Raw genomic sequence first — 12,389 nt, forward strand, 5'->3', positions numbered from 1 at the left:
CATTCCATCCCCAACATATCTGCTCCCATCCACCCCCTTCCCTCCCTCTTATCTTCACCTCGTGGATGATGGGTCATCCCTGCATCTTGCCCATTGCCCTGGAAGCAGTGTTGCAAGACACACCACACCCACAGCAAGGCTGCTTCATTAAATTGGTCCCCCCCCCCCCATCCCTCATGCAGAAAAGGAAAAGACGGGGAGAAGTCCCTTTGGGCTGCGTCAATTTATTTTTCACATATACTCCCTCACCCTCAATACCCCATCCACTCCCCCTCTTGCATCACAGCATCATCCATATAGAACCATTCTCCATTCACCCCTATCTTATCTCCTCTTCTGTCCTTCCTCAACAAACATCCCCATCTTTCATAATGCCCCTTTTATCCCATCCATCCATCTCAGCCTAGGTTGCCCCTCATATTCACTCCTTCCACCTCTGCCTTCCACACCTCTTTTACTTTCTTCACTCATTCTTTCCATGTGTCCAAACCATTCCAATACTCTTTCATCAACCCTATCTCCCAACTCCCTTTCCATCCCCGTTCTCCTCCTCACCTCCTCATTTCTCACTATATCTAGCTTAGTAACCCCTATCATACTTATCAGACACATTATCTCAAACACATTCAAACTCCTCTCTTCCTCTCTTATGTTCCATATTTCTGCCCCATACAGTGCTGTCAGCAAAGTCACTCCTTCATACAATCTCCTCTTAGCATGCATTCCCAAATGTCTATTTCTCATTACACTTTTTAATTCCCCAAGGCATTTACTTGCTTCTCTCAATCTAAATTCTGCTTCCACTTCCACTCCTCCCTTTCTCACCACATCTCATCACTTTGCTTTTACCCACATTTATCTTCAACTTCCTTCTTTCGCACACCATCTCATATACTGTCACCAACTTCCTCAATCCCTCCTCTAATCTTGCTACAAGTGCAGTGTCGTCAGCAAACAACAGCTGGCTTTTTTCCCACTTGTCTCCATTTTCTTTAACCATCTCCAATCCCCTACCCATTACCCTTGCATTTACCTCTCGCACCACCCCATCCATGTATAAATTGTTGCTACTGTTTACCACTTCATCTACTGTTCCCTTCTGTGGTCCCTTTTCACTTTGAACTTTCTTTTCATCACTGTTGTACATAAGAAAGAGGGGAATTAAACTGTTGAAATTTTTCTTGATTTTCTTCACTAATTCTTCTACAATGTTATTGTCTTAGGTACACCAGAGGACTCCCTTCTGGAATCCTCAGTTTGATCACTTGGTCAGTTCTCATTGACGTAATAATTTCTTTAGTCCAATGCTCTTTACTCTTACATCCAAGTGCCTTCCCTAAGGGGATAACTTTACTCCCATGAAACAATTGCTTTTTCTCCTCCACCCTTCTCCAGTCAGAAAGACTTACAAACACCTTAAGCAATAGTGCTTAATCAAGCAATCTCAAAATCAATGCATCACTCATTGTATAATGCTGTTACATCAGCATTATACAGTGATGAAATTGGGTCCCTAGCAGTTGTTTATAAACTTTAGACAAGGGGCAAGGTTATGCAACTCCTTCACCTACACTGTTGATTACCAAACATCCAACTCATGAAAATTAAATTCTTGCCACCTACCCCTCTATCTACCTTGTCTACCTCTATCTACCAGCCTCTTAAACAGGTTGGCATAATACATCCCTGATGAAGTCCCACCATTATCTCAAACCACTCGCTCTCTCCATTTCTAATCCCAAGACAAGCTCTACTACTCTTGTAAAAACAATTAACTGCTCTAAAAAGTTTTCCTCCTATCCCATATATCTACAATACCTCCCACAGTACCTTTCTGTCTACCCTGTCATAAGCCTTTTCCAAATCCATAAAAGCCCAAAAAAACATTCTTACCTTTTCCTAAAGCTTTCTCACATATGTCTTGTCACAAAAATCTGATCAGTGCAACCCCTACCTGTCCTAAACCTACACTGCTCCTCACCAATTACTCCCTCTGTTCCTCTCCTAATCCTCTCAATCAAAACCCTCCCATAAGCCTTCTCAACTACACTTAACAAACTGATACGTCTAAAACTACTACACTCACACTTGTCCCCTTTTCCCTTGTAAAGTGGAATTCAGTCACTCCTCCAGTCCTCTAGTATTCTGCCCTCTCTTAAACAAACGTCAAATAACCTCACCAGCCAGTCCACCATCTTTGCACCTCCTTTTTTTCAGACATTCTGCATAGCATCCATCCAACCCAGGTGCCTTCCCTGCTCACATCGTCTTATCAGCTGCCATCACTTCATCTTATCATATTTATCCATTTTTGTCACTCATCACTGTCATTTTCTTAGCACTTCCCACTGCAACTACCTTTCCCTCCCTATCCTCCTTCACATTTAGAAACTACCTAAATTACTCTGCCCATCTTCCTCTTACTGCCTTCTCTTCCATTATCATCTCTCCATCTGCATCTTTTACCTTTTCTTCTCTACTTGATTTGCCTCCTCTTCCTCTCTTGATTTCTTTCCAAATTTCTTTCAAAATAATCTGTTATATTCTTAACCTATTTCACATCTGTCCTTCTCTTTGTCTCCTTTATTTTATGTTTTACTTTTGTACTCTTTACTTTGTACCTCACATATGATTCCCTTGTCCTATTTTGTAACCAATCTGTGAAAGAGCTCTTCTCTTCTACAACCTTCTTTGCTTCCTCATCCCACCACTCACTAGCCTTCCTTCTATTTCCTCCTATCCTCTTGTTCCACACACCATCTTTGCACACCTTGCAACTCCCTCCTTGAACCATCCCCATTCCTCCTCCACTCCAAGTTCTGCTCTATCCTTCACTCCCACTGCTCTCTCAGCTTCTTGTACTCCTCCTTCTCTTTCTCATTTAAGCAGTTCACTCAAAGTACCTCTCTACCATCTGTCCTTTTCCTCTTTCTCCATCTATCCTCCACTCTCAACTTACTTTGACCAAAAAATGATCTGATATTCCTCCACTCTCTCCCCTTAGAAAATGTTCATCTAAAACTTTTTCTACTATACTCCTGGTTGCCACTATATAGACCATTAACACTATCACCCTCCATCCACCACCCTCTCCCATGTGTACTTATGCTCGAGTTCCTTCCTAAACACTGTATTTGCTGTCATCAACTCTTGAGACACATCTCCACTATCAACTCTCCACTACAATTTTTTCCTGGAAATCCACTCTTCTCAACCACTCCATCTATTGGTTCATTTCTTACCCTAGCATTAAGGTCTCCCAATACCACTACATTGACATTTCTCCAAAATCCCTCTATGCACCCTTTCCTCTCCACTCTTCTCACTACCAGACCCATATACACTTACTAAAACCTCCACATCCCCAGTTTCACCCTCACATTAACCTTGAAGAAACCTCCTTCCACTCCACAACATGCTTAACTATCTCTACACTTACTAGTATAGCCACCCCTTCTCTCCCTTGTCCTCTCTTCACTCCTGAGAACCTCCCATCTACACTCCTAAACTCACACTCACCCCTCCCTTTCAACTTGGTTTCACTCAATGCCAGCACATCCATCTTTCTTCTCACAAACATACTGCCCATCTCTTCCCCTTTACTCTCATCTGTACCACATCCATGCACATTAAAAGACCCAAACCTTAGGGTACTGGTTGGAAAACTCCTAGACCCCCTATGCCTTTAATTTTTTTTAGGAATGTCCCCTGTGGGGCTACAGGGAGCAGGATTCCTAGTCTTAACCCCCGTCCCATTTTTTATTGCCTTGTATGACTGAAGTGGGAAGACTTTGTGGCAGCATTCTTTTCCTCCACTGCTTAGGGAAAAAAAGGAAATTAATTTTCAGAGAAATGGTACAAGATAGTAACAAGGGGTGGGCGGACAGCATAACAGAGGGACAGTTGCAGTATAAAAAAGTGTCATAATTTCTCTATGAACAGAGACTTCCTCTATCACATACAAAATGATGTGTGGCTCTGGTCTGTAGGGGCTCCCCATATAAACCCTAAAGTATCAACTGCAAACTACTTTGACACAGTAACATGCAGCCAATACCCAGATGTCTTTTTGTTACTTTCAAGATTTTCTGTCATACTCTTGCCCCATTTCACATTAGCTTTCCTCTTTGTCTCCATTACTTCTCTTTTCTTTTCTTTGTACCTCTGTCATTCTCTTGTCCTATTTTGTAACCAGTCTGTGAAAGCTCGCTTCTTCTCTTCTACAACCCTCTTTGCTTCCTCATCCCACCATTCACATTGCAATTTATTTGCCAAGAATTTTTTTACCATAGCTTTATAACCTTAATATTTCTTGGAAGCTTTTTTGATTGTGAGAGGGAGGAAAAGGTGACTGATAGGAGTAGAATGGTTGGGAGTGGGTACTTGCCTTTTGACTTAGCTACCCCCCTTGCAAGGAGGCAAAAGCTCTTGGTTTATAGATACCTATACCAATGGCTATTTCACCCTTACAAGAGAGATAGAGAAATAGATTCCAAATGATAGTAGCCAGATGTCTTTGAATTACTGTACATGTTTTGATTTATAGATCCGTATTGTAGCCCAGTTGATTGAAGAAGATGATATGGGAAGTGACAACAAGTTGTATGAATTCTTGGAAGTCATGCTGCGACACAAGGCAGAAATGGTGATTTATGAGGCAGCCAATGCCATTGTCACCCTCAAAAAATCATCAGCAAGAGACTTGGCACCAGCTATATCAGTTCTTCAACTTTTCTTGTCAAGTCCAAAACCAACTCTCAGGTATGTATATAGAAATAATGAAGATCATTTTCCCCTTAAAGAATGGGGAATGAAAAAGTCCATGCATGCATACCTGCAATGTATACAGATAGGAATTATTTAATCACCACTCCCATCTCATCACCAAAGGGATAAAGGGTCACCCTGTCCCTTATCACAATGCTTGGTTCAAAAGTAATGTGGTAAGGCACATTTCTTGACCACTTAGTGACTCATCTGTACAACATCTGTGCACATTTAATAACACAATTACAAGGGGTGAGAGGTACAAAGAAAAGAAAAGAAAAGAAAAGCATAAGATAAATAGGCAAAAAGGAGAGCAGGTGTGAAATGGGGTAAGAGTATGATAGAAAATTTGAAAGTACATACATATACCAAAGGCTTTTTTCCCCCATATAAGGGAGGTAGCCAAAAAACAAAGGCATAAAAACCACCCCCATCCATTCCATCCTCGTCATACTCCACTCCCTTCCACCCTCTTCCCCCCTCTTATCTTCGCACCTCCTGGATGATTGGTCATCCCTATATCTCACACTGCCCTAGGTCAGAAACAGTGTCACAAGGCACAGCACATCCACAGCAAGGCTGCTTCATTAAATCGGCAACACCCCCTCTGTCCCTTCATGCAGAAAAGGAGAAGATAGGGAGAAATCCCTTCGGATTGTGTCAAATTATTTCTCGTACATACTCCCACACCCCCTATCCCCCGCCCATTCCACCTCATGCATCATAACATCATTCATATACAACATTCTCCATTCACCCCTGTCTTCTGTCTTCTCTTGCCCTTCCTCAATAGACATTCCCCTCTTTTCCAATGCCCCTTTTACCCCCATCCATCCATCTCATTCTAGGTCAACCCCTCATGTTCACTCCTTCCACATCTGCCTTCCACACCTCTTTTACTAGTCATTCTTCACTCATTCTTTCCATGTGTCCAAACCATCCCAATACTCTTTCATCAACCCTACTTCTCAACTCCTTTTCCGCCCCCATTTTCCTCCTCACCTCCTCATTTCTCACCCTATCCAGCCTAGTAACCCATATAATACTTCTCAAACACCTCATCTCAAACACATACAAACTCCTCTTCTCTTCCTCTCTTATGTTCCATATTTCTGCCCCATACAGTGCTATTGGCATAATCACTCCTTCATACAATCTCCTTAGCATCTATTCCTAAATGTCTATTTCTCATTACACTTTTCAATTCACCAGGGCATCTACTTGGTTTTCTCAATCTACATTCTATCTCTGCCTCCACTCCTCCCTTTCCCACCAATGGAGAGAGTGAATGGTTTGAAGTAAAGGTGGGACTTCGTCAGGGATGTGTTATGTCACCCTGGCTGTTCAATCTATACATGGATGGGGTGGTGCAAGAGGTGAATGCAAGGGTAGTGGGTCAGGGGTTGGAGATGGTTAAAGAAAATGGAGAAAAGTGGGAAATAAGCCAGCTGTTGTTTGCTGACGACACTGCGCTTGTAGCAGGATCAGAGGAGAGAGTGAGGAAGTTAGTGACAGAATTTGAGAAGGTGGGTGAAAGAAGGAGGTTGAAGATAGATGTGGGCAAAAGTAAGGTGATGAGATGTACAAGGGGAGAGAGTGACAGCAGCCTGTAAGTGAGCATTAACCACTTCCATACGGTGACGTCTAAGTAGGCGGCATGAGGAGCAAGTGGGTACTCGATGATGCCGACGTTGCCATCTTGATTATATTTATTGTAGTCGTACCTACGTAATTTCCATTCTCTCTAAACTGGCTTCATCAATTTCCTATGGTTATCAAAATACACAGGTGAAAGAGAATGAACGATTGAGCACTGACTATTTTTTATAATGCGATTATTATGACGCAACATTGCACGTCGGGCAGCTAATGCTGCCAGATGTGCGATGTGCCCTGGAGTGAAGAGGTTAAGGGTGAGAAACTGGAGGAAATGGATAGTTTTAGATACTTGGGTGCGAATGTGGCAGGAAAGGGAGGAGTGGGGGGTGGAGGTAGAATGTAGATTGAAAGAGGCAAGTAAATGCCTTGGTGGATTAAAAATTGTAATGAGAAATAGACATCTGAATGGATGGTAAGAGGAGGTTATATGAAGGAGTGGTTGTGCCAACAGCATTGTACGGGGCAGAAACATGGAACATGAGAGAGGAAGAGAGAAGGAGTTTGAATGTGTTTGAGATGAAATGTCTGAGAAGTATGTTAGGGGTTACTAGGCTGGATAGAGTGAGACATGAGGTGAGGAGGAGAATGGGGGTGGAAAGGGAGCTGGGAGATAGGGTTGATGAAAGAGTATTGGGATGGTTTGGACACATGGAAAGAATAAGTGAAGAAAGATTAGTAAAAGAAGTGTGGAGGGCAGAGGTGGAAGGAGTGAATTTGAGGGGGCTTCCTAGGATGAGATGGATAGATGGGGTAAAAGGGGCATTACAAAAGAGAGGAATATCTGTTGAGGGAGGATGGGAGAGGACAGAAGATAGGTGTGAATGGAGAGGGGTTGTGTATAGATGATGCTGTGATGCATGAGGGGGAGTGGGTGGGGGATGGGGTGTGAGGAAGTATGTATGAGAAAAAATTTGACACAGCCCAAAGGGATTTCTCCCCGTCTTCTCCTTTTATGCATGGGGGGATGGAGAGGGGGGTTGCTGAATTTATGAAGCGACCTTGCTGTGGATGTGCTGTGTCTTGCGACACTGCTTCTGACCCAGGGCAGTGGACAGGATGCAGGGATGACCCGTCATCCAGGAGGTGCCAAGATAAGAGGGAGAAAGGAGGGTGGAGGGGAGTGGAATATATAGGAAATGGAGTGGATGAGAGTGGTTTCTATGCCTTTTTCCTTTTGGCTACCCTCCATGTAGGGGGGAAAAGCCTTTGGTATATGTATGTATGTGTGGATCTGGAAAAGGCTTATGACAGGGTAGATAGGAAGACACTGTGGGAAGTTTTGCAGATATACGGGATAGGAGGAAAGCTTTTAGGAGCTGTCAGGAATTTTTATGTAAGGGGAAAAAAGCCTTTGGTATATGTATGTTTATGTATGTATTAGAGCATATCTCAGGATTGGAAATGGAGAGAGAGAGTGGTTCGAGGTAAAGGTGGGACTTCGTCAGGGATGTGTTATGTCGCCCTGGCTGTTCAACTTATACATGGATGGGGTGGTGCGAGAGGTAAATGCAAGGGTGGTGGTGATTGGAGATGGTTAAAGAAAATGGAGAAAAGTGGGAGGTGAGCCAACTGTTGTTTGTGGATGACACTGCGCTTGTAGCAGGATCAGAGGAGAGATTGAGGAAGTTTGTGACAGAGTTTGGGAAAGAAAAAAGTTGAAGATAAATGTGGGGAAAAGTAAGGTGATGAGATGTACAAGGGGTGAAAGTGGCAGCAGACTGGAAGTAAGCATTAAGGGAGAGCGACAGGAGGAAGTGGATAGTTTTAGATACTTGGGTGCGAATGTGGTTGGAAAGGGAGGAGTGGAGGTGGAGGTAGAATGTAGATTGAGAGAAGCGAGTAAATGCCTTGGTGGATTAAAAAGTGTAATGAGAAATAGAAATGGAAAGAATGAGTGAAGAAAGACTAGTAAAAGAGGTATGGAAGGCAGATGTGGAGGGAGTGAACATGAGGGGACGTCCTAGGATGAGGTGGATGGATGGGGTGAAGGGGGCTTTGGTGAAGAGGGGAATGTCTGTTGAGGAAGGAAGGGAGAGGACGGAAGACAGAGGTGAGTGGAGAATGGTTGTATATGGATGATGATGTGACTGCATGAGGAGGAAGGGGGATGGGGTAGTATGTGTGAGTAAATTTTGACGCAGCCCGAAGGGATTTCTCCCCATCCTCGCCTTATATGCAAAGGGGGACGGAGAGGGGGGGTCGCCGATTAAATGAAGCGGCCTTGCTGTGGATGTACTGTGTCTTGCGACACTGCTTCTGACCCAGGGCGGTGGGCAGGGTGCAGGGATGACCCGTCATCCAGGAGGTGCTCAGATGAGAGGGAGGGTGGGAGGGGTGTGGAGTGTATTTAGGGATGAAATGGGTGGGAGTGTTTTTATGCCTTTCCCTTTTTGGCTACCTCCCTTGGAAGGGGGAAAAAGCCTTGGTATATGTATGTATGTATGTATATGAGAAATAGACATTTGGGAATGGATGCTAAGATGAGATTGTATGAAGGAGTAATTGTGCCAACAACACTGTATGGAGCAGAAACATGGAACATAAGAGAGAAGGAGTTTGAATGTGTTTGAGATGAGGTGTCTGAGAAGTATGATGGGGGTTACTAGGATGGATAGAGTGAGAAATGAGGAGGTGAGTGGACGGAGAGTTGGGGTCACCGATTTAATGAAGCAGCCTTGCTGTGGATGTGCTTTGTCTTGAGTTACTGCTTCTGACCCAGGGCAGTGGACAAGATGCAGGGATGACCTGTCATCCAGTAGGTGCCAAGATAAGAGGGAGGGTAGAGGGTGGAGGGGAATGGAGTGTATTAGGGATGGAATGGGTGGGAATGGTTTTTATGCCTTTGTTTTTTTGGCTACCTCCCTTGTAAGGGGAAAAAAGCCTTTGGTATATGTATGTATGTGTACACTCTTTAGAATATTTACAAAGATATTGAAATAATTTTTTTTTTTCATTGTTTGTATCCAGGTTTGCAGCTGTACGCACACTCAGTAAAGTGGCCATGACACAACCCAATGCTGTGACTGCTTGTAACTTGGACTTGGAGAACTTGATCCAGGATGTGAACCGTTCCATTGCTACATTGGCAATCACCACTCTTCTCAAGACAGGCTCTGAGGGCTCTGTGGACAGGCTCATGAATTCTATCTCATCATTCCTGAATGACATATCAGATGAGTTCAAGATAGTTGTTGTTGAGGTGTGTGATGGAAGTAATTGTATTTTAGATTTAGTTTTCTCATACCTTACAGGGTGTTCGGGATAAATTTGACAGTTTCGGAAAGGAAAGAAAGTCATATTTTGGCAAAAAATTGATGTATTCTCAAAATTCAAAGTGCATCTGTTAGAGGATCTTTAGCCAAATACAGCTCATGCAGAGAAGCCGCCCTGAGCCTCAACCACAGCCTCTAGGCAGGACCTGAACCTGCAGCATGCGGCCCTCACAGTCTCCTATGAGAGATGCCAGAACACCAGTTTGATTCTGGCCATCAGCTCGTCCTTGGTGATGCAGGCAGTTCAATTGGTGTCTTTTTTAACTGTGCCCCACACATAATAGTCCAAGGGGTTGCAATCAGGCGAGTTGGGGGACCAGATATTGGGACTGGTGAAGTTGTAGAAGTTCTCAGACAGCCACTTCTGGGTTTTCCCAGAGGTGTGACATGGTCCTGCTGCCACACGTATAGTCCTCCTGCAGCCACCCTCTCCACCTAGCACTTAACAACAGTGGACAGCAACCCTGAAGTTAGTCCGAGTCCCTCTTCAAAGATGTGGGACAGCATGATGTGGCCTTTGCTGGAAACGCCCAAGACCATCACAGTTTGAGGGAACTTGGTCTTCATGAAGCATGGGACTTTGTGTGGACTGTAGGCTAGCCACCTGTTGTTCTGCACATTGTGCAACTGGTCCTGGCAGAAGTTCTTCTCATCTGAGAAGAACCAGAGCATCCCCGGCTCAAGTGGGTGTTTGACCTTGTTGAGGAGTTTCTCGATTTTCATAAGGTTCTCTTGGGCCTTGGCAGTGAGTAGTTGGCCCTTACACCTCTTGTATGAAGAGTAACAAAGATCCTCATTCAGTGCTTTCTTCATAGTTGCCACTGCAATGCCCATCTCTCTCACCAAGGTCTGCATTACCTTGCCAGGATCTTTCTGCACATAGAAATTTTGTTGTGCAGACAGAGTTGGAATGCCTACAATGTCCTTCCTGCTAGCCACTGCTTCCACATATGTCACAATTCTCCAGCTCGCATCTCTCAGCCTTCACAGTATTCAAGGAACACTGAGCTGCAGCCAAGATTTCTGAATTTTTTGATTGGGCATGAATCATCATGATGCAGGTCACTCTCTTCCAATATTCTGATACTTTCTAGTCATCCATGCTCTCTAGCTCTCACACCCACCAGTAGTACACAGAATCAGCTATCTGTTGCACTTTACCACTATTAAATCCTTCAAATGGTTCTTAAATGACAGAAGATAAAAAAAATTATCAGATTTATCCCGAACACCCTGTACATGGGCTAGGTAGACTTGTGTGTGTATATTAAAAACCTGTGTATTTTTTCTGCCTTCTCTAAAAATGTCCCTGGTCCCACATTTTCTCATTTAAGAAAAACCCTGTGTGCATGTCTACGTGCACTTAAATAGTGAAATGCAGAAAGAGCTACAAAAATAATGTTTAAGGTACAATACAGTTCAGTACACCGTACTCTAAAACAGGGTGGCTTCTCACTCCACTAGTTCCTGCTTTGTGCTACCACCCCAATTTTTTTCGTGTCATCCCTGCCAACAACAAAAATATGGTGTAACATACGATACATCCATGTCTTTCAAACAACACATCACAAACATAAAAAACAAATGCACACCTAGACTTAACGCACTTAAGTCAATCACTGGAACGACATTTGGACAAAACAAAGAAACTAATATAACAATATACAAACAATGCATACGCTCAGTGTTGAATTATGCGAGTCCTGCATGGGCTCCTAATCTCAGTGAGACACACCACAACACCCTTCAAATCATACAAAACAAAGCCCTAAAAACAATTACAGGCTGCACAAATACAACACCAACAGATCATTTACACCATGAAACAAAAGTCCTCAAAGTCAAGGACCACCTCGACATGAGAGGCACACAAACACTTGCCGCAGCCACCACAAACACATCACACCCGCTACACTACATAGCAGAACACCCACACACACCAAGAAACATTAAAACAACACCCAAAGACCTTTATTACGCACAAATACTCTCTTCTCTTCCTCCACAACCACCAAATACCAGCCTCCAGAAACATATTCATAATCATATCACTCACCGCTCCATTAACACACTGAAAGACAACACACTGCTGCATGCCAGACCCCCTGATATCCACCCTTCTGAATCCTCTCTCCCACAAAAGGACAGAGTCCACTTGGCCAGACTGCGGTGCGGCCACCACCCAGCACTTCTAAGCTACCAGAAGAGGGTGGATGGCTGCATTGTGAACAGCTGCCCAGGATGTAACACTTCACCCCATACCATACCACACATAATGGAAGACTGCATTATACACAATCATGCACGCAAACAACACAACATACACTCTATAAAGGATTTGTGGGAAAACCCAGTTTCGGCTGTGGCATTCCTTGGGGAGACGGGACTGCTCGGACAGACAGTCTAAGGAACGACAACAACAACAACAACAAAAATATTTCATGATTAACTGCACCCTGGATTTCATGTGTACTTATACTGTACTTCATATTATATATGTATCAATCTGTTGTCCCCTGGTCTCTCTTGCATAAAACCTGCAGTATCCAGGAATTTGGAAATAGCACCTGGGTGTGACCATAAATCACTTAGTGAAGAGATATTGTGTTATTGTCTGGGAATTGTTAGTGTGGAGCATTGTAGTATGGGGTGTTGTTTTCTATGTGATAGTTGTCTTTGAGGCAGCTTGAA

At 43.7% G+C, this 12,389-nt stretch overlaps 1 protein-coding gene across 9 annotated transcripts in view; it reads left to right on the forward strand.

Annotated features, from left to right (window-relative positions):
• gammaCOP (coat protein (coatomer) gamma) overlaps positions 1-12,389 on the forward strand; it is a 132,126-nt gene that overhangs the window by 57,750 nt on the left and 61,987 nt on the right. For all 9 annotated transcript variants that reach the window (XM_076206834.1, XM_076206835.1, XM_076206826.1 and 6 more), the window contains 2 exons: positions 4,547-4,761; positions 9,394-9,625. In XM_076206834.1, coding sequence (XP_076062949.1) covers positions 4,547-4,761; positions 9,394-9,625 — 447 coding nt within the window. The remainder of the gene's footprint in view (positions 1-4,546; positions 4,762-9,393; positions 9,626-12,389) is intronic.

The sequence above is a fragment of the Oratosquilla oratoria genome, chromosome 23 (assembly GCF_046742065.1).
Source record: "Oratosquilla oratoria isolate Oo_2021 chromosome 23, ASM4674206v1, whole genome shotgun sequence".
NCBI lineage: Eukaryota > Metazoa > Arthropoda > Malacostraca > Stomatopoda > Squillidae > Oratosquilla > Oratosquilla oratoria.